This window comes from Pristiophorus japonicus, chromosome 11, assembly GCF_044704955.1.
Source record: "Pristiophorus japonicus isolate sPriJap1 chromosome 11, sPriJap1.hap1, whole genome shotgun sequence".
Classification (NCBI taxonomy): Eukaryota; Metazoa; Chordata; class Chondrichthyes; family Pristiophoridae; genus Pristiophorus; species Pristiophorus japonicus.
This window is the reverse complement of record NC_091987.1, coordinates 75081880-75105257: the sequence shown is the minus strand read 5'-3', so window position 1 is coordinate 75105257 and position 23378 is coordinate 75081880. Positions and strand designations below refer to the sequence as shown.

General features: G+C 44.5%; 1 protein-coding gene across 2 annotated transcripts in view; it reads left to right on the top strand.

Moving 5' to 3' along the window:
- polq (polymerase (DNA directed), theta) overlaps positions 1–23378 on the top strand; it is a 140193-nt gene that overhangs the window by 23098 nt on the left and 93717 nt on the right. For both annotated transcript variants that reach the window (XM_070893556.1, XM_070893555.1), the window contains 3 exons: positions 1176–1335; positions 17261–17407; positions 21049–21261. In XM_070893556.1, coding sequence (XP_070749657.1) covers positions 1176–1335; positions 17261–17407; positions 21049–21261 — 520 coding nt within the window. The remainder of the gene's footprint in view (positions 1–1175; positions 1336–17260; positions 17408–21048; positions 21262–23378) is intronic.

Below are 23378 nucleotides of genomic sequence, written 5' to 3'. Positions count from 1 at the left end.
ATCCGAGTTGACCGGTTCACATTTGAGCTGGACAGCTATGGTCACAGAATGGCGTTAATGTGAAAATTTTATGTTCAACATTGGCTAAAGAATGCAGCAAGAGTGGGGGGAGGGGGAAGAGAAGCAGTTAATAGAAAAAAATTCTACTTTTACATTTTTTTCCACCCATTTCTGCTTTCTCCTTTTGTGAGGAGGTTGGGATGGTCTGGATTCTAGACCTCGCCGCTATGATGTGAAACACAATTAAAGTGAGCATAGAAGGAGAGAATTCGCTGCTTCAATGAAGTGTTACATTTGGTATGCCCTGAGACAATCTTGCCCGTGATAGAAAATTTGAGTTCAGATGATGGATAAGGGGGGCTTTTGGTCTTTTGCTTTCTGAATGCTCTACCAATAAAGCTCGGAGAGCATATCATTGTATTTTTGATCTATGGTTTCTGTTTGTGAATGATTGGAAAAGTGTTTGAAGAGTTAATTGAGTAATTTGATAGGCAAAACTTCCATGTTATCTAAATTGGTGAAAACAAGGCATTTATTTTGGATTCTAATTTATTTCATATTTTCCTTGTCTAATGTTTTAGTCCTCCATACAAGCTATTAGCTGATACAGTTTGAGCGTCCGAAGTCCGGAGTTCAGAAATTCGGAATGTTCTGGAATCCGTACACCAGATCGATCCATGGCGGGGTCGTCCAAAATCTGGAAACTGTTCTGAAATCTGGACTCCCTCAGCCGCACGACCTTCCTCAGCCTGACCTCCCATGGCCCCGACCTCTGGTTCCAGCCCCGCCTCGAGCTCCGGCCTCGGCCCAAACTCTTTTTTTCCCCCCTCCTCCCCAACCCCCCCATCCCCCTTACCTCGGCCGCCCGACCCCTCCTCCTCTCCCCTTCCTACCTCGGCCCAGGCAAAGATGTTCCAAAATCCAGAAATATCCGGACGTCACACCTGTCAATCCCCCCACCCTGGAACGCCCAAAGAATGTGCATGTATTGGAACAATAGACAAAGCGTACTTTTTTTACTCCGTGGCCTGTCAAAAATCTGATGCAGTTGTTTGAGTAATTGTCACTGAAATGCTAGGACCCATAACATTGCTACCTGTTTGTGGAGTCAAAAATATATTGTACATTTTGTATGCTTTGATATCTGATGTGAATATGTACGTGATTGCTTGTAGGGTGATGAGGATAATATTGTCAGCCTTTGCTACGAGACTGTGCAGGATGGCCACTCTGTCCTACTCTTCTGTCCTTCCAAGAATTGGTGTGAAAAGCTGTCTGAAACCATAGCCAGAGAGTTCTACCATCTACACCACAGAGCTGCTGTTGGCACTGAAGGTGAGTAGCCTTGTTGTTGTTTGTCGATTGAGACCTAATTTAAATGAGGTTGGTCAGAATCATTCCAGTTGCAGATGGACACGAACTTGCCTTTTGAAGTTGATAGGATTATTGCAATTTGGATGGTCAGATCCAGAATACGTTTTATTTGTCATGAAAGTAATTCTCAATGTTTTTTGAGGAACATTTATTTTAAAAAAAAGAATCTGAAGTCTGAACGGAATTTTCCTTCAGATCGTTTGAATTGTGACAAAACCTAGAAATGTTCCAATCTCCTGTCAAGACAACACCAAACGTTGGGAAACTAATTCAGATCCATAAGTAAACACATGGGACCACTGTGTGAAGTCAAACGTGTGAGTTGCTGTTCATGAGCATTAAACTCTCAATAAATGTTCGCAACCTGACTTGCACTCATTCTTAAACAACTCATTACTTTATAGGGCTCAATTTTCCCCAATTATCTGCACTGTTTTCTTGGCGTGCACCGTTTTTTTTAAGTAAATAAAAATCTCTAAATTTCCCCAAAGTTTCAGCGCCAGCGTAATTCACTTAGTTACGATTTTTTTAGGCTATGATTTTTTTTGCGTCATGGGGGCATAACCTGATGTCTGCTTCAGTTTTTAACATTTAAACAAGTTTGGCCAACTTACATTTTTCCTAGACGGTGTATGTGACCGATCCTGTCACTGCTTTCCAAATGCGCTGCTATTTCAACTTCAATAATTGATTCCAACATTTTCCCCACTACTGATGTCCGGCTAACCGGTCTATAATTACCTGTTTTCTCTCTCCCTCCTTTTTTAAAAAGTGGTGTTACATTAGCTACCCTCCAGTCCATGGGAACTGATCCAGAGTCGATAGACTGTTGGAAAATGATCACCAATGCATCCACTATTTCTAGGGCCACTTCCTTCAGTACTCTGGGATGCAGACTATCAGGCCCCGGGGATTTATCGGTCTTCAATCTCATCAATATTCTGCTTCGTGTTTTTGCCCTCAAAATGGATAACCTCACATTTATCCACATTATGCTGCATCTGCCATGCATTTGCCCACTCACCTAACCTGTCCAATCACCCTGCAGCCTCTTAGCGTCCTTTTCACAGCTCACACCGCCACCCAGTTTAGTGTCATCTGCAAACTTGGAGAGATTACACTCAATTCCTTCATCTAAATCGTTAATGTATATTGTAAATAGCTGTGGTCCCAGCACTGAGCCCTGCGGCACCCCATTAGTCACTGTCTGCCATTCTGAAAAGGATCCGTTTATCCCGACTCTTTGCTTCCTGTCAGCCAACCAGTTCTTTATCCAAGTCAGTACATTACCCCCAATACCATGCGCTTTGATTTTGCACACCAATCTCTTGTGCGGGACCTTATCAAAAGCCTTTTGAAAGTCCAAATACACCACAACCACTGGTTCTCCCTTGTCCACTCTGCTAGTTACATCCTCAAAAAATTCCAGAAGATTCGTCAAGCACGATTTCCCTTTCATAAATCCATGCTGACTTGGTCCGATCCGGTCACTGCTTTCCAAATGCGCTACTATTTCATCCTTAATGATTGATTCCACCATTTTCCCCACTACTGATGTCAGGCTAACCGGTCTATAATTACCCGTTTTCTCTCTCCCTCCTTTTTTAAAAAGTGGTGTTACATTAGCTACCCTCCAGTCCATGGGAACTGATCCAGAGTCGATAGACTGTTGGAAAATGATCACCAATGCATCCACTATTTCTAGGGCCACTTCCTTCAGTACTCTGGGATGCAGACTATCAGGCCCCGGGGATTTATCGGTCTTCAATCTCATCAATTTCCCTAACACAATTTCCCGCCTAATAAGGATTTCCTTCAATTCCTCCTTCTCACTAGACCCTTGGTCCCCTAGTATTTCCGGAAGGTTATTTGTGTCTTCCTTCGTGAAGACAGAACCAAAGTATGTGTTCAATTGGTCTGCCATTTCTTTGTTCCCCATTATAAATTCACCTGAATCTGACTGCAAGGGACCTACATTTGTCTTCACTAATCTTTTTCTCTTCACATATCTATAGAAGCTTTTGCAGTCAATTTTTATGTTCCCGGCAAGCTTCCTCTCATACTCTATTTCCCCCCTCCTAATTAAAGCCATTGTCCTCCTCTGCTGAATTCTAAATTTCTCCCAGTCCTCAGGTTTACTGCTTTTTCTGGCCAATTTATATGCCTCTTCCTTGGATTTAACACTATCCTTAATCTCCCTTGTTAGCCATGGTTGAGCCATCTTCCCCGTTTTATTTTTACTCCAGACAGGGATGTACAATTGTTGAAGTTCATCCATGTGATCTTTAAATGTTTGCCATTGCCTATCCACTGTCAACCCTTTAAGTATCATTTGCCAGTCTATTCTAGCCAATTCACATTTCATACCATCGAAGTTACCTTTCCTTAAGTTCAGGACCCTAGTCTCTGAATTAACTGTGTCACTCTCCATCTTAATAAAGAATTGTACCATATTATGGTCACTCTTCCCCAAGGGGCCTCACTCAACAAGATTGCTAATTAATCCTTTCTCATTACACATCACCCAGTCTAGAATGACCAGCCCTCTAGTTGGTTCCTTGACATATTGGTCTAGAAAACCCTCCTAATACACTCCAGGAAATCCTCCACCACCGTATTGCTACCAGTTTGGTTAACCCAATCTATATGTAGATTAAAGTCGCCCATGATAACCGCTGTACCTTTATTGCACGCATCCCTAATTTCTTGTTTGATGCTGTCCCCAACCTCACTACTGCTGTTTGGTGGTTTGTACACAACTCCCACTAGCGTTTTCTGCCCTTTGGTATTCCGCAGCTCCACCCATACAGATTCCACATCATCCAAGCTAAAGTCCTTCCTTACTATTGCGTTTGTTTCCTCTTTAACCAGCAACGCTACACCACCTCCTTTTTCCTTTCTGTCTATCCTTCCTGAATGTTGAAGACCCCTGGATGTTGAATTCCCAGCCTTGGTCACCCTGAAGCCCTGTCTCCGTGATGCCAATTATATCATATTCATCAATTGCTGCCTGTGCAGTTAATTCGTCCACCTTATTCTGAATACTCCTCGCATTGAGGCACAGAGCCTTCAGGCTTGTCTTTTTAACACACTTTGCCCCTTTAGAATTTTGCTGTAATGTGGCCCTTTTTGCTTTTTGCTTTTTGCCTTAGGTTTCTCTGCCCTCCACTTTTACTTTTCTTCTTTCTATCTTTTGCTTCTGCCCCCATTTTACTTCCCTCTGTCTCCCTGCATAGGTTCCCATCCCCCTGCCATATTAGTTTAAACCCTCCCCAACAGCACTAGCAAACACTCCCCCCAGGACATTGGTTCCGGTCCTGCCCAGGTGCAGACCGTCCGGTTTGTACTGGTCCCACCTCCCCCAGAACCGGTTCCAATGTCCCAGGAATTTGAATCCCTCCCTTCTGCACCACTCCTCAAGCCACGTATTCATCTGAGCTATCCCGCGATTCCTACTCTGAGTAGCACATGACACTGGTAGCAATCCTGAGATTACTACCTTTGAGGTCCTACTTTTTAATTTATCTCTTAGCTCCCTAAATTCAGCTTGTAGGACCTCATCCTGTTTTTTTACCTATATTGTTGGTACCTATATGCAACACAACAACTGGCTGTTCACCCTCCCTCTCCAAAATGTCCTACAGCTGCTCCGAGACATCCTTGACCCTTGCACCAGGGAGGCAACATACCATCCTGGAGTCTCAATTGCGGCCACAGAAACATCTATCTATTCCCCTTACAATAGAATCCCCTATCACTATAGCTCTCCCACTCTTTTTCCTGCCTTCCTGTGCAGCAGAACCACCCACGGTGCCATGGACATGGCTGCCGATGCCCTCCCCTGATGTGTCATCCCCCCCCAACACTACCCAAAACGGTGTATCTGTTTTGGAGGGGGATGACCACAGGGAGAGAGAAAAGGAGTAATTATAGACCGGTTAGCCTGACATCAGTAGTGGGGAAAATGTTGGAATCAATTATTGAAGATGAAGTGGGGAAATTGATGGGATTGAAGGCCGATAAATCCCCAGGGCCTGATGGACTGCATCCCAGAGTACTTAAGGAGGTGGCCTTGGAAATAGTGGATGCGTTGACAGTCATTTTCCAACATTCCATTGACTCTGGATCAGTTCCTATGGAGTGGAGGGTAGCCAATGTAACCCCACTTTTTAAAAAAGGAGGGAGAGAGAAAACAGGGAATTATAGACCGGTCAGCCTGACATCGGTAGTGGGTAAAATGATGGAATCAATTATTAAGGATGTCATAGCAGTGCATTTGGAAAGAGGTGACATGATAGGTCCAAGTCAGCATGGATTTGTGAAAGGGAAATCATGCTTGACAAATCTTCTGGAATTTTTTGAGGATGTTTCCAGTAGAGTGGATAAGGGAGAACCAGTTGATGTGGTATATTTGGACTTTCAGAAGGCGTTCGACAAGGTCCCACACAAGAGATTGATGTGCAAAGTTAGAGCACATGGGATTGGGGGTAGTGTACTGACTTGGATTGAGAACTGGTTGTCAGACAGGAAGCAAAGAGTAGGAGTAAATGGGTACTTTTCAGAATGGCAGGCAGTGACTAGTGGGGTACCGCAAGGTTCTGTGCTGGGGCCCCAGCTGTTTACACTGTACATTAATGATTTAGATGAGGGGATTAAATGTAGTATCTCCAAATTTGCGGATGACACTAAGTTGGGTGGCAGTGTGAGCTGCGAGGAGGATGCTGTGAGGCTGCAGAGCGACTTGGATAGGTTAGGTGAGTGGGCAAATGCATGGCAGATGAAGTATAATGTGGATAAATGTGAGGTTATCCACTTTGGTGGTAAAAACAGAGAGACAGACTATTATCTGAATGGTGACAGATTAGGAAAAGGGGAGGTGCAAAGAGACCTGGGTGTCATGGTACATCAGTCATTGAAGGTTGGCATGCAGGTGCAGCAGGCGGTTAAGAAAGCAAATGGCATGTTGGCCTTCATAGCAAGGGGATTTGAGTACAGGGGCAGGGAGGTGTTGCTACAGTTGTACAGGGCATTGGTGAGGCCACACCTGGAGTATTGTGTACAGTTTTGGTCTCCTAACCTGAGGAAGGACATTCTTGCTATTGAGGGAGTGCAGCGAAGGTTCACCAGACTGATTCCCGGGATGGCGGGACTGACCTATCAAGAAAGACTGGATCAACTGGGCTTGTATTCACTGGAGTTCAGAAGAATGAGAGGGGACCTCATAGAAACATATAAAATTCTGACGGGGTTAGACAGGTTAGATGCAGGAAGAATGTTCCCAATGTTGGGGAAGTCCAGAACCAGGGGTCACAGTCTAAGGATAAGGGGTAAGCCATTTAGGACCGAGATGCGGAGGAACTTCTTCACCCAGAGAGTGGTGAACCTGTGGAATTCTCTACCACAGAAAGTAGTTGAGGCCAATTCACTAAATATATTCAAAAAGGAGTTAGATGAGGTCCTTACTGCTAGGGGGATCAAGGGGTATGGCGAGAAAGCAGGAATGGGGTACTGAAGTTGAATGTTCAGCCATGAACTCATTGAATGGCGGTGCAGGCTAGAAGGGCCGAATGGCCTACTCCTGCACCTATTTTCTATGTTTCTATGTTTCTAAGTAGCAGTGCAGTTGTAAGGCAGTGGCAGGATCGGTCCAAGTCAGCATGGATTTGTGAAAGGGAAATCATGCTTGAAAAATCTTTTGGAATTTTTTGAGGATGTAACTAGTAGAGTGGACAAGGGCGAACCAGTGGATGTGGTGTATTTGGACTTTCAAAAAGCTTTTGACAAGGTCCCACACAAGAGATTGGTGTGCAAAATTAAAGTGCATGGTATTGGGGGTAATGTACTGACGTAGATAGAGAACTGGTTGGCAGACAGGAAGCAGAGAGTCGGGATAAACGGGTCCTTTTCTGAATGGCAGGCAGTGACTAATGGGGTGCCACAGGGCTCAGTGCTGGGACCCCAGCTATTTACAATATACATGAATGATTTAGATGAAGGAATTGAGTGTAATATCTCCAGGCTTGCAGATGACACTAAGCTGGGTGGCGGTGTGAGCTGTGAGGAGGACGCTAAGAGGCTGCAGGGTGACTTGGACAGGTTTTAGGTGAGTGGGCAAATGCATGGCAGATGCAGTATAATATGGATAAATGTTTGGTTATCCACTTTGGTGGCAAAAACACGAAGGCAGAATATTATCTGAATGGCGGCAGATTAGGAAAAGGGGAGGTGCAACGAGATGTGGATGTCATGGTACATCAGTCGTTGAAAGTTGGCATACAGATACAGCAGGCGGTGAAGAAGGCAAATGGTATGTTGGCCTTCATAGCTAGGGGATTTGAGTACAAGAGCAGGGAGGCCTTACTGCAGTTGTACAGGGCCTTGGTGAGGCCTCACCTGGAATATTGTGTTCAGTTTTGGTCTCCTAATCTGAGGAAGCCTGTTCTTGCTATTGAGGGAGTGCAGCGAAGGTTCACCAGACTGATTCCCGGGATGGCAGGACTGATATATGAGGAGAGACTGGATCGACTGGGCCTGTATTCACTGGAGTTTAGAAGGATGAGAGGGGATCTCACAGAAACATATAAAATTCTGATGGGACTGGACAGGTTAGATGCAGCAAGAATGTTCCTGATGTTGGGGAAGTCCAGAACCAGGGGACACAGTCTAAGGATAAGGGGTAAGCCATTTAGGACTGAGATGAGGAGAAACTTCTTCACTCAGAGAATTGTTAACCTGTGGAATTCCCTATCACAGAGAGTTGTTGATACCAGTTCATTGGATATATTCAAGAGGAAATTAGATATGGCCCTTACGGCTAAAGGGATCAAGGGGTATGGAGAAAAAGCAGGAAAGGGGTACTGAGGTGAATGATCAGCCATGATCTAGTTGAATGGTGGTGCAGGCTCGAAGGGTCGAATGGCCTACTCCTGCACCTATTTTCTATGTTTCTATGTTTCTCCCAAAAAATCTTCTGCGCACTTAATAAAAGTCAGCGCACAATACAAAATCGGTGCAGAAAGACGCCATTGTATTTAGCTGAAGTTTTGGAGGGAGTGAAGAAGGCAGAGAATATGCATCATAAATCTTCATTTTTTGCAAGTCAAAAGGGAGAAATTGAAAGTATAATGCAATTCTAGAATTTTAGATTTTTTTCAAAATACCACCCCACCACCGAACCTCTCCTCACTGGGCTCGAGGGTCGGAGTGTCGGCTGGTAGAATCCCTCCCTCGCCCAGACACAGGACCTTGGGGCTCGGCTTCAAAAGAAGCCATGGGGGGAGGGGGGGTGGAAGCTGAGCCCCGAGCCCCTGTGTCCAGGTGAGGGAGTGATTCTGCCGGCCGACTCTCCGACCCTCGAGCCCGGTGAGGAGATGCATAAGTAGGCTCACACAACGCAGGCAGCAGGCTGATTTGAAGGACCACGATGAATGATAGCACATTGCATTAACCAAAGAGAAGCTGATGGAGACATCCCCATGAACTGAAGCATGGTTAGCCCGCGCAGTACTTAACATTTAGTAAAGGCAGACTGGAATCTGCAGGACTTACCCTCTCCCTCGAGTGTGGGCCCAGCTTGTGCAGTGGTGGTTGCTTTTCTCCAGGCAGGACCCATCAAAGCAGCGACCCTCTCTTTCACGGGTGTCAGTGGGTGCAGATTTGCCGGGCCTCCTCCTGTTCGAGTTCTCTCTCTTTTGTTGTGTGCCACCTTCCTCTGCAAAGGTGAAAATCTAACGTTTTAGAGAGGGTGTCTTTTTGCTGGGTGGAACATACAGATGGTCACATTTACAATTGCAATTCCAGTGAATAAATGAAAATATTACTTACACCAACTGCTTGACCAAGGTCCTGCCACTTCTTCTTGCACGGGCCTCCAGACCTCAGGTGACTACCATTGCGCAGTAATCTTGTGAAAGTTGTTTCCAGCGTTTCTTCTTTTCTTTTGGTGCAACTTTTATTTGACCTTTGCTGGTGTCCAGCTCATGCCATCGGGCCTCAATTACAGTAACTAGTGCCTCCACTTCGTCCTGTGAGAAATTCTTGGTCCTTGAGCCGAGTTGCATATTGCAGCTCTGATTTCTTCCAATCAGGGAAGTAAAAGTTCTCACACGCAGCTGGCTCTTTAAAAATGGCTGAATGCAGACCGGAAGGTGTGTACTGGGCATGTGCGCCCATACCAGTCATGCAATAAAACGTCATTTTTTTTCCCCACACATGTTCAGAAGGGGGAGGGCCTCCTTTTTTCGGCACAGACCTTGGACTCCACCCCCCCAAAGCTGAAAGACGGGCTGCACGCCGCCAATTTCAAAAATTAAAAGGGAAAGTTGCAAGTTTTTTTTTGGTGTAGTTGGGGGCAAAAAAAATGGACATAACTGTTCAAATACGCCAGAAAATGGCATTGGGGAAAATTGAGCCCATAGTCTCTAAGTTTGACAGAATTGGGAATATAATTCTCATACTATTCACTTGATTAAATTCTGATAACCACTTTTTCCTAAGTATGTTGCACTAGATGAGGAAGTACTAAAATGTTGCTTATGACTAGGCGTGTGTTTAACAGGACTAGACTATATAGTCTGTCGGGAACAAAATAAAAAGAAGTCTTACAAATTATTTTTATCAGATCAGAATTTTCTTGTATCCAGTGTGCACACATGTGTATGTAGCTTTCACAGTGAGTAGTCTTCCCTCCCACATCCTCATTTTTCTCCTCTTTCCAGAAAGCACTGATATTACTAGAGCATGGTTCTTTCTCGCACCTGGCTGAAGTGGCTGTTCTTCATGTGTGAACCTAGACATGAAGTATTTTTACCCAATGTCCAAGCACATGCACTTTACAACAACTGTCACTAGCTAGCAGTGAGAGCAGAAATTGGCAGCTTATTATCTTTTACCAATCCTTTCATAGTCCAGGGATACTGAGGCCAACTGTAGCACCCATACTGTCACCTTAACCTCAGTCGGCTAATTCCATGTCGACTGCTGATCCAACTTCCGAGGGTATTTGGCTCAAGTATGCAGTAGACAATGCATTTACTAAAAAAGCCGATCAGCACAATTATCTATGAATATTTCTTATACACGTTATGGTCTCCCCTTAAGCGTATATCCACAAATAAGTATTTAGCATTTTAGAAATCACTTCAGGCATACAATATATTAGAGGTTGGTATAATGACACATAATTTTTCGGTGCTGTAAACCCATATTTTTGAAAGCAGTTCATAATTTATGTCGGAGATTGCTCTCCAGCAGTAACATTCATAAAGGCTGGTGCTCAGAAGAAAAATAAAGCTGAGGCTGCTTTTACTTCCATGGCAGGTCAATTCAGTTTGAATTGCCTTTAATATGCATTCCCATCGCTGTGCAATTATTTTCTGGTTGTGAAGCATCAAAGGAGATTGCTTTAAAATTGGTCATTATAACTGAATGATCATTAATCATTATAACCAAGAGAAAACAGGCTTGTATAAATGGGAAATGGATTTGGAAAGAGAGATTTGCTCTGTCAAGCCCACTGGTCACAATAACTATTAATCATTAAAAGCTGAGTGCATTGCAAATCACTTACTAAGCAGAATGTTTAGCTCCCTTTAAAGGGGGTGCAGAAACCGAGATCTGGGGGTTCACATACACAAATCTTTGAAGATGGCAGGACAAGTTGATAATCCATACAGGATCTGGGCTTTATCCAATGAACTGGCATCAACAACTCTCTGCGGTAGAGAATTCCACAGGTTAACAACTCTGAGTGAAGAAGTTTCTCCTCATCTCAGTCCTAAATGGCTTACCCCTTATCCTTAGACTGTGTCCCCTGGTTCTGGACTTCCCCAACATCGGGAACATTCTTCCTGCATCTAACCTGTCCAGTCCCGTCAGAATTTCATATGTTTCTACATATTGATTGGGCTAACCAAACTGGTAGCAATGCAGTGGAGGAGGATTTCCTGGTGTATTAGGGATGGTTTTCTTGACCAATATGTCAAGGAACCAACTAGAGGGCTGGCCATCCTAGACTGGGTGATGTGTAATGAGAAGGGACTAATTAGCAATCTTGTTGTGCGAGGCCCCTTGGGGAAGAGTGACCATAATATGGTAGAATTCTTTATTAAGATGGAGAGTGACACAGTTAATTTGGAAACTAGGGTCCTGAACTTAAGGAAAGGTAACTTCGACGGTATGAGGCATGAATTGGCTAGAATAGACTGGCAAATGATACTTAAAGGGTTGACGGTGAATAAGCAATGGCAAACATTTAAAGATCACATGGATGAACTTCAACAATTATACATCCCTGTCTGGAGTAAAAATAAAACGGGGAAGGTGGCTCAACCATGGCTAACAAGGGAAATTAAGGATAGTGTTAAAGCCAAGAAAGAGGCATATAATTTGGCTAGAAAAAGCAACAAACCTGAGGACTGGGAGAAATTTAGAATTCAACAGAGGAGGATTAAGGGTTTAATTAAGAAGGGGAAAATAGAGTACGAGAGGAAGCTTGCAGTGAACATTAAAAACTGACGGCAAAAGCTTCAATAAATATGTGAAGAGATAAAGATTAGTGAAGACAAACGTAGGTCCCTTGCAGTCGGATTCAGGTAAATTTATAATGTGGAACAAAGAAATGGCAGACCAATTGAACCAATACTTCGGTTCTGTCTTCACGAAGGAAGACACAAATAACCTTCCGAATGCACTAGGGGACAGTGGGTCTAATGAGAAGGAGGAACTGAACGATATCCTTATTAGGCGGGAAATTGTGTTAGTGAAATTGATGGAATTGAAGGCCGATAAATCCCCGGGGCCTGATAGTCTGCATCCCAGAGTACTTAAGGAAGTGGCCTTAGAAATATTGGATGCATTGGTGATCATTTTTCAACAGTCTATCGACTCTGGATCAGTTCCTATGGACTGGAGGGTAGCTAATGTAACGCCACTTTTTAAAAAAGGAGGGAGAGAGAAAACGGGTAATTATAGACCGGTTAGCCTGACATCAGTAGTGGGGAAAATGGTGGAATCAATCATTAAGGATGAAATAGCAGCGCATTTGGAAAGCAGTGACCGGATCGGAACAAGTCAGCATGGATTTATGAAAGGGAAATCGTGCTTGACGAATCTTCTGGAATTTTTTGAGGATGTAACTAGCAGAGTGGACAAGGGAGAACCAGTGGTTGTGGTGTATTTGGACTTTCAAAAGGCTTTTGATAAGGTCCCGCACAAGAGATTGGTGTGCAAAATCAAAGCGCATGGTATTGGGGGTAATGTACTGACTTGGATAAAGAACTGGTTGGCTGACAGGAAGCAAAGAGTCGGGATAAACGGATCCTTTTCAGAATGGCAGACAGTGACTAATGGGGTGCCGCAGGGCTCAGTGCTGGGACCACAGCTATTTACAATATACATTAACGATTTAGATGAAGGAATTGAGTGTAATCTCTCCAAGTTTGCAGATGACACTAAACTGGGTGGCGGTGTGAGCTGTGAAAAGGACGCTAAGAGGCTGCAGGGTGATTGGACAGGTTAGGTGAGTGGGCAAATGCATGGCAGATGCAGCATAATGTGGATAAATGTGAGGTTATCCATTTTGAGGGCAAAAACACGAAGCAGAATATTATCTGAATGGCGGCAGATTAGGAAAAGGGGAGGTGCAACGAGACCTGGGTGTCATGGTTCATCAGTCACTGAAAGTGGGCATGCAGGTACAGAAGGTGGTGAAGAAGGCAAATGGTATGTTGGCCTTCATAACTAGGGGATCTGAGTATAGGAGCAGGGAAGTCTTACTGCAGTTGTACAGGGCCTTAGTGAGGCCTCACCTGGAATATTGTGTTCAGTTTTAGTCTCCTAATCTGAGGAAGGACGTTCTTGCTATTGAGGGAGTGCAGCGAAGGTTCACCAGACTGATTTCAGGGATGGCTGGACTGTCATATGAGGAGAGACTGGATCAACTGGGCCTTTATTCTCTGGAGTTTAGAAGGATGAGAGGGGATCTCATAGAAATGTATAAGATTCTGACGGGACTGGACAGGTTAGATGCGGGAAGTATGTTCCCGATGTTGGGGAAGTCCAGAACCAGGCAACATAGTCTTAGGATAAGGGGTAGGCCATTTAGGACTGAGATGAGGAGGAACTTCTTCACTCAGAGAGTTGTTAACCTTTGGAATTCCCTGCCGCAGAGAGTTGTTGATGCCAGTTCATTGGATATATTCAAGAGGGAGTTAGATATGGCCCCTACAGCTAAGGTGATCAATGGGGTATGGAGTGAAAGCAGGAACGGGGTACTGAGGGAATGATCAGCCATGATCTTATTGAATGGCGGTGCAGGCTCGAAGGGCCGAATGGCCTACTCCTGTACCTATTTTCTACTCGTGCCTCTCCTCACCGGGCTCGAGGGTCGGAGAGTCGGCCGGCAGAATCACTCCCTCACCCGGACACAGGGGCTTGGGGCTCAGCTTCCACCCCCCCTCCCCCCATGGCTTCTTTTGAGGCCGAGCCCCAAGGTCCTGTGTCTGGGCGAGGGAGGGATTCTACCAGCCGACACTCCGACCCTTGAGCCCAGTGAGGAGAGGTTCGGTGGTGGGGTGGTATTTTGAAAAAAATCTAAAATTCTAGAATTGCATTACACTTTCAATTTCTCCCTTTTGACTTGCAAAAAATAAAGATTTATGATGCATATTCTCTGCCTTCTTCACTCCCTCCAAAACTTCAGCTAAATACAATGGCTTCTTTCTGTGCCGATTTTGTAATGTGCGCTGACTTTTATTAAGTGCCCAGAAGACTTTTTGGGAGAAACATAGAAACATAGAAAATAGGTGCAGGAGTAGGCCATTCGACCCTTCGAGCCTGCACCACCATTCAACTAGATCATGGCTGATCATTCCCTCAGTACCCCTTTCCTGCTTTCTCTCCATAGCCTTTGATCCCTTTAGCCATAAGGGCCATATCTAACTTCCTCTTGAATATATCCAATGAACTGGCATCAACAACTCTCTGTGGCAGGGAATTCCACAGGTTAACAACTCTCTGAGTGAAGAAGTTTCTCCTCATCTCAGTCCTAAATGGCTTGCCCCTTATCCTTAGACTGTGTCCCCTAGTTCTGGACTTCCCCAACATCAGGAACATTCTTGCTGCATCTAACCTGTCCAGTCCCGTCAGAATTTTATATGTTTCTGTGAGATCCCCTCTCATCCTTCTAAACTCCAGTGAATACAGGCCCAGTCGATCCAGTCTCTGCTCATATGTCAGTCCTGCCGGCCGAATGGCCTACACCTGCACCTATTTTCTATGTTTCTATGTTTATAAGTAGAAGCTATGGGCTAGAAATTCCATTTTGTGGTATTTTTCCACCAAAATACCGCTTTTTCTCCGCTATGATTTTGAGGCCTAACATTCGGTAAAAAATGCGCCCAGCGGTAAAAATCGGTGTTGCACGAGGATTCGTGGCGCAAACAGCAAATTTTCTGCAATTTTTCTCCAAGGTCGATACTGCTGCGAGTTGGCGGGGGGAAAACGACCCCCAAAATTCCAAAAAACAAAATAAAATCACAAAACATTCACAAGACCCTTATCTGGCGAATAGCTGCAAAAGAATTAAAAATGAAAAAACTTTAACTAACCTTTTTTTGCAGGTCTTCATACCTACTGCCGTTCCAAGGGCTGCAATGCCAGTTTTTCCCCGGTGTTTTTTTTGGTCCTATCTACGGGTGCGCTGTGAGCCAAATATCGGGCGAAAGCACTTTTTCCAGTCTTGCGCGCTGGCGGTCTGCTCCCCAGCGGTAATTTAAAAACGCTGGCACAAGACTTCAGGGAATTTCTCACTGCATCGTTTTCTGCCAAAAACGGCGAAATAGCATTGAAAAATTCGGCGCAAGGTTGGGGGAATTTCCAGCCCATAGAGTACAAAAGCAAGGCGATAATGCTAAGCTATTAGAAATGACCAGGAAGGCCTTGGGTGTCCAATTCTTGGCGTTGTACTTTAGGCAGGATGTCCAGGCCTTGGAGAGCGTGGAGAGCAGATTTAATAGAAATGGTACCAGGATCGAGGAACTTCGGTTATATGGAGAGACTAGAGAAGCTGTGATTGTTTTCCTTCGAGCAAAGAAGGTTAAGGGGAAATTTAATAGAGGTGTTCAAAATTTATGAAGGGTTTTGATGGAATAAATAAGAAGAAACTGTTTTCACTGGGAGGAGGGTCGATAACCAGAGGTCACAGGTTTAAGATAATTGGCAAAAGAACCAGAGGGGTGATGAGAAATTATTTATGATCTGGAATAAACTGCCTGGATGGGTGCTGGAAGCAGATTCAACTGTAACTTTCAAAAGGGAATTGGATATACCTGTACTTGAAAAGGAAAACATTACAGGGCTATGGGGAAAGAGCAGGGGAGTGGGACTAGTTCTTTCAAAGAGCTGGTGCAGGCATAATGGGCCAAATGGCCCCCTTCTGTGCTGTCATCATCATCATCATAGGCAGTCCCTCGAAACGAGGATGACTTGCTTCCACGTCAAAAAAGGATGAGTTCACAGGTGTTTCAATGAAGGACCTAATATTCAAGGTCCTGAACTACATCCTGAAGGGTGGAAGATGCCTGTGCGTGGATTTTTTTAATGTGTGGTGGCCATTGCACACCAGCCACCACACGGACTTGACAAGAGCTAGGTCTTGGTCCAATGGCAAGGGTTATCCAAGGCGACTGGAGACCTGCTCTGCTGCATGGGCCTGCACATACATATCGCAGTGTGGGCTGGCCCGTGCTCTCCCTGGGCCCGAACTCAGGCCTCTCCTGGGCCCCGATCATATGGATCTTATGGATACAGCCCTCTTCACCTCCATTTACCTGCTGGGTTTTCTGTAGGCCTGGGAAACCTGTCTGACATGGGTTCAAAAATAAAAACCTTGTTAAAATGGAGGCATGTAGCCTCCTTAAAAGGTTTCAACCACCCACCCACCTACCTCCTGACAGCGGATTGGTCACACACCCTTCGTACCCGCCTTAGTTAAATCTGGAAGTGGGTGGGTTTGAGGTAGCTTGGGTTCGATTTGAAATGTTTATTTTAGCTTCCCATCCCAAACCCACCCATTTTTGGAGGTTAGAACTGCCCCCAACAAGTCAAATGACCTCATTCAGTGCTGTATTCGTCTATATGAAGGTCTATTATAAAGTGAGAGCACAGAATGAATAAATCCTGGATGAGGTGTGAACAGATCATTCCGAGAATTTACTGTCATGCAATATGCATTGAACAGAGTAGATAAAATTAACAAAAGTGACAAATGTGCTTCTGAGGTTTAAAGACTGTCAGTACAGTATAGACATTAAATCCTACAAAAAACGTGACTATTTGACAGGATAGAAAGGAAATAGAAGCGACCATACCATGCATATACAATAACAATTATATTCATAACAACTGTTACTAAGGGCTAGAGTTTCCTCGAGACCACCGATTGCCCGCCCAGAAAAACCGCTAATGTTTTGTAAGTAACGCTGGCGAAAATTTCCACTTTTAAGTTAAAAAATAATCGCCCGCGAGAAAATGAATCTTGCACCATTATTACATAAGAAATAGGAGGGAGCGAGTGAGAGACATGGGGGGAGGGGGGAGAGGAGAGGGAGAGAGACATGGGGGGGTGGGGGGGGTGGGAGGGGAGGGGAGTGGAGTGGAAAGAGAGAGACCCAGGGGGTGAGGTGAAGGAGGGAGAGTCCAGGCGATGGGGAGATTTGGACTGGGGGGGGGGGGATGTTCTGTGCCGTATGATTCTATGATCCATATTGATCGGCATTATACTGTGGTATTATCTATAATTTTTTTAATTTACATCATAAAATGTTATTTAGTGTGTTATGTGATTTGTGCTTTACATTTTGTTTTACATTTTTGTGTTTTAATGTAGGATTTGTAAAAGCATCCAACTTACTCCCTTTCGTACTGCATAGGGACGAACTTCAGGAGATTGTGGATCAGCTAAAGCGATCACCAGCTGGGCTCGATGCTGTACTGGGTCGCACTGTCCCCCAGGGAGTGGGCTTTCATCATGCTGGTATTACAATCACTTTCCTGACTGTTGAAGAGGTTTCATGAAACAAATCTATAAGGCATATATGTAAAAAGAATTAATTTTGTTAGATAGAAACATAGAAACATAGAAAATAGGTGCAGGAGTAGGCCATTCGGCCCTTCTAGCCTGCACCGCCATTCAATGAGTTCATGGCTGAACATTCAACTTCAGTACCCCATTCCTGCTTTCTCGCCATACCCCTTGATCCCCCTAGTAGTAAGGACCTCATCTAACTCCTTTTTGAATATATTTAGTGAATTGGCCTCAACAACTTTCTGTGGTAGAGAATTCCACAGGTTCACCACTCTCTGGGTGAAGAAGTTCCTCCGCATCTCGGTCCTAAATGGCTTACCCCTTATCCTTAGACTGTGACCTCTGGTTCTGGACTTCCCCAACATTGGGAACATTCTTCCTGCATCTAACCTGTCTAACCCCGTCAGAATTTTAAATGTTTCTATGAGGTCCCCTCTCATTCTTCTGAACTCCAATGAATACAAGCCCAGTTGATCCAGTCTTTCTTGATAGGTCAGTCCCGCCATCCCGGGGATCAGTCTGGTGAACTTTCGCTGCACTCCCTCAATAGCAAGAATGTCCTTCCTCAGGTTAGGAGACCAAAACTGTACACAATACTCCAGGTGTGGCCTCACCAATGCCCTGTACAACTGTAGCAACACCTCCCTGCCCCTGTACTCAAATCCCCTTGCTATGAAGGCCAACATGCCATTTGCTTTCTTAACCGCCTGCTGCACCTGCATGCCAACCTTCAATGACTGATGTACCATGACACCCAGGTCTCTTTGCACCTCCCCTTTTCCTAATCTGTCACCATTCAGATAATAGTCTGTCTCTCTGTTTTTACCACCAAAGTGGATAACCTCACATTTATCCACATTATACTTCATCTGCCATGCATTTGCCCACTCACCTAACCTATCCAAGTCGCTCTGCAGCCTCACAGCATCCTCCTCGCAGCTCACACTGCCACCCAACTTAGTGTCATCCGCAAATTTGGAGATATTACATTTAATCCCCTCATCTAAATCATTAATGTACAGTGTAAACAGCTGGGGCCCCAGCACAGAACCTTGCGGTACCCCACTAGTCACTGCCTGCCATTCTGAAAAGTACCCATTTACTCCTACTCTTTGCTTCCTGTCTGACAACCAGTTCTCAATCCATGTCAGTACACTACCCCCAATCCCATGTGCTCTAACTTTGCACATCAATCTCTTGTGTGGGACCTTGTCGAACGCCTTCTGAAAGTCCAAATATACCACATCAACTGGTTCTCCCTTGTCCACTCTACTGGAAACATCCTCAAAAAATTCCAGAAGATTTGTCAAGCATGATTTCCCTTTCACAAATCCATGCTGACTTGGACCTATCATGTCACCTCTTTCCAAATGCACTGCTATGACATCCTTAATAATTGATTCCATCATTTTACCCACTACCGATGTCAGGCTGACCGGTCTATAATTCCCTGTTTTCTCTCTCCCTCCTTTTTTAAAAAGTGGAGTTACATTGGCTACCCTCCACTCCATAGGAACTGATCCAGAGTCAATGGAATGTTGGAAAATGACTGTCAACACATCCACTATTTCCAAGGCCACCTCCTTAAGTACTCTGGGATGCAGTCCATCAGGCCCTGGGGATTTATCGGCCTTCAATCCCATCAATTTCCCCAACACAATTTCCCGGCTAATAAGGATTTCCCTCAGTTCCTCCTCCTTACTAGACCCCCCGACCCCTTTTATAACCGGAAGGTTGTTCGTGTCCTCCTTCGTGAATACCGAACCAAAGTACTTGTTCAATTGGTCCGCCATTTCTTTGTTCCCCGTTATGACTTCCCCTGATTCTGACTGCAGGGGACCTACGTTTGTCTTTACTAACCTTTTTCTCTTTACATATCTATAGAAACTTTTGCAATCCGTCTTAATGTTCCCTGCAAGCTTCTTCTCATATTCCATTTTCCCTGCCCTAATCAAACCCTTTGTCCTCCTCTGCTGAGTTCTAAATTTCTCCCAGTCCCCAGGTTCGCTGCTATTTCTGGCCAATTTATATGCCACTTCCTTGGCTTTAATACTATCCCTGATTTCCCTTGATAGCCACGGTTGAGCCACCTTCCCTTTTTTATTTTTATGCCAGACAGGAATGTACAATTGTTGTAGTTCATCCATGCAATCTCTAAATGTCTGCCATTGCCCATCCACAGTCAACCCCTTAAGTATCATTCGCCAATCCATCCCAGCCAATTCACGCCTCATACCTTCAAAGTTAGCCTTCTTTAAGTTCTGGACCATGGTCTCTGAATTAACTGTTTCATTCTCCATCCCAATGCAGAATTCCACCATATTATGGTCACTCTTCCCCAAGGGAAGATGTGGTGAGGGCTAATACAATATATTTTGCAGGAAGCTGGTTTGTTTCAATTTCCTGGGTAATGGGTAATTTCTTGAGAGTGTGAAGGTGGCTGAGACTATGGGCTGGAAATCCATGCTGTCAAAAAAATCTCTATGACTCCACTATGATTTCGAGGCGAAAGATTCATGAAAAAATGGGGAAAAATCCGCCCAGCGGGAAAACTCGACGTTGCACGAGGATTCGTGGTAGAAACTGTGATCCTCGCCAACCTTAGTCCGAGCCCGATTACCGCTGCGAGTTGGGCCTAGGGAGGGGGGAAAACACACAATATTTTTCCAAAAAAATAAAAAATCGCAGAATATTCACAAGACCCTTTTCTAGTGAATCGCTGCAAAAGAATTTAAAAATAAACTTTTAACTTACCTTTTTTGCGGGTTTTCATACCTACAGCCATTTCCAAGGGCTGCACCAACAGGTTTTCCTCTGCATTTTTTTTGACCCTATCCACGGGTCACCGCTGTGACCAAACTCAAGCAAAAGTGCTTTTCCAATCTTGCACACTGGCGGTCTGCTCCCCAACAAAACCGCCGATGGAAGACTTCGATGAATTTCTCGCCGCACCGTTTTCCGCCCAAAACAACAAAATACCGCCAAAAAACGCAGCGGTAGGTTCATGAATTTCCAGCCCTGTGTGTTTACTTAACAGCTTATTTGGATTTGTGTGTTAAGTGTTCATCTGTAGTTCGGTTAAAGTAGTTCAGAGCCAAGCTTTAGGCTGTTGGACGATTAATATTTTGTTACGCTAATTAATACATGTATTTTCATGAGATTATGGTGCCTGTTTGCTTTATACAGTAAGTGAAGTAATGGTATTGCTGGAAGGGAAGAAACTGAAAGATAAATTCTCAGGCCTTGAGCGGCGATCAAGACATTTATTTTTGTTAATGGATGTACAGTTAAGAACATAAGAACATAAGAATTAGGAACAGGAGTAGGCCATCTAGCCCCTCGAGCCTGCTCCGCCATTCAACAAGATCATGGCTGATCTGGCCGTGGACTCAGCTCCACTTACCCGCCCGCTCCCCCTAACCAATCATAAAATATATTGGCCACGTATAAAGCTTTTCAGCTGACTTATTGCATACAGTGATGATATGACACTATTTTTCCAGATTGTTACTGAATTGCACAAAGTCCAAATTAGTAACTGGCGAGTTTGATTACCACATCTATTCCTGCCTTTCACATTTCCATATTAGGTTTGACTTTTGACGAACGCGATATTATTGAGGGGGCATTTCGTCAGTGTCTGATTCGGGTTCTCGTGGCTACTTCCACCCTGTCCTCTGGTGTGAATCTACCAGCTCGTCGCGTGATTGTGAGATCGCCTGTGTTTAATGGACGGCTTCTTGATGTTATCACCTACAAACAGATGTCTGGCAGAGCTGGGAGAAAAGGAGTGGACACGATGGGTAAGCATGGCCAGTTGTTTTATGGAATAAATATACTATTTGTGAAATAGATATGTGAAGAGAAAAAGATGAGTGAAGACAAATGTAGGTCCCTTGCAATTAGAATCAGGTGAATTTATAATGGGGAACAAAGAAATGGCAGACCAATTAAACAAATACTTTGGTTCTGTCTTCACTAAGGAAGACACAAATAACCTTCCGGAAATACTAGGGGACCGAGGGTCTAGTGAGAAGGAGGAACTGAAGGAAATCCTTATTAGGCGGGAAGTTGTGTTAGGGAAATTGATGGGATTGAAGACCAATAAATCCCCGGGGCCTGATAGTCTGCATCCCAGAGTACTTAAGGAAGTGGCCCTAGAAATAGTGAATGCATTGGTGGTCATTTTCCAACATTCTATAAACTCTGGATTAGTTCCTATGGATTGGAGGATAGCTAGTGTAACTCCACTTTTTTTTTTAAAAAAAGGGAGAAAGAAAACAGGGAATTATAGACCGGTTAGCCTGACATTGGTAGTGGGGAAAATGTTGGAATCAATTATTAAAGATGTAATAGCAGCGCATTTGGAAAGCAGTGACCGGATCGGTCCAAGTCAGCATGGATTTATGAAAGGGAAATCATGCTTGACAAATCTTCTAGAATTTTTTGAGGATGTAATTAGTAGAGTGGACAAGGGAGAACCAGTGGATGTGGTGTATTTGGACTTCCAAAAGGCTTTTGACAAGGTCCCACACAAGAGATTGCTGTGCAAAATTAAAGCACATGGTATTAGGAGTAATGTATTGCTGTGGATAGAGAACTGGTTGGCAGACAGGAAGCAGAGAGTCGGGATTAACGGGTCCTTTTCAGAATGGCAGGCAGTGACTAGTGGGGTACTGCAAGGTTCAGTGCTTGGACCCCAGCTATTTACAATATACATTAATGATTTAGATGAAGGAATTGAATGCAATATCTCCAAATTTGCAGATGACACTAAGCTGGGTGGCAGTGTGAGATGTGAGGAGGATGCTAAGAGGCTGCAGGGTGACTTGGACAGGTTAGGTGAGTGGGCAAATGCATGGCAGATGCTGTATCGTGTAGATAAATGTGAGGTTATCCACTTTGGTGGCAAAAACAGGGAGGCAGAATATTATCTGAATGGTGACAGATTAGGAAAAGGGGAGGTGCAATGAGACCTGGGTGTCATGGTACATCAGTCATTGAAAGTTGGCATGCAGGTACAGTAGGCGGTGAAGAAGGCAAATGGCATGTTGGCCTTCATAGCGAGAGGATTTGAGCATAGAAGCAGGGAGGTCTTACTGCAGTTGTATAGGGCCTTAGTAAGGCTACACCTTGAATATTGTGTACAGTTTTGGTCTCCTAATCTGTGAAACGACATTCTTGCTATTGAGGGAATGCAGCGAAGGTTCACCAAACTGAGTCCTGGGATGGCAGGACTGACATATGAAGAAAGACTGGATCGGCTAGGCTTATATTCACTGGAATTTAGAAGAATGAGAGGGGATCTCATGGAAACATATAAAATTCTGACGGGTTGGACAGGTTAGATGCAGGAAGAATGTTCCCGATGTTGGGGAAGTCCAGAACCAGGGGTCACAGTCTAAGGATAAGGGGTAAGTCATTTCGGACCGAGATGAGGAGAAACTTCTTAACTCAGAGAATTGTGAACCTGTGGAATTCTCTACCACAGAAAGTTATTGAGGCCAGTTTGTTAGATATGGCCCTTACGGCTAAAGGGACCAAGGGGTATGGAGAGAAAGCAGGAATGGGTACTGAAGTTGCATGATCAGCCCTGATCATAATGAATGGCGGTGCAGGCTCGAAAGACCGAATGGCCTACTCCTGCACCTGTTTTCTACGTTTCTATGAAACCTACATTTGGGTAGCAAATCAAACTAGTTGTACTTTAATTGTTCAACATGTGAAGTAGTAATATTGGTCCTTGGAAGGCAGACCTGATGGCCTGGAATTTCGCTAGAGGTCTTCCCGTGGGCAAACTAAAGAAAAAAGGTAAAAAACTGCGCACTTAGCTATTGCAGCTTGCCCGCTCGAACTTCCGAGCCTGAGGCCTTCACTCCTATGCATCAGAATGCGTGCACGTTGGGATGTGCACAGGGCT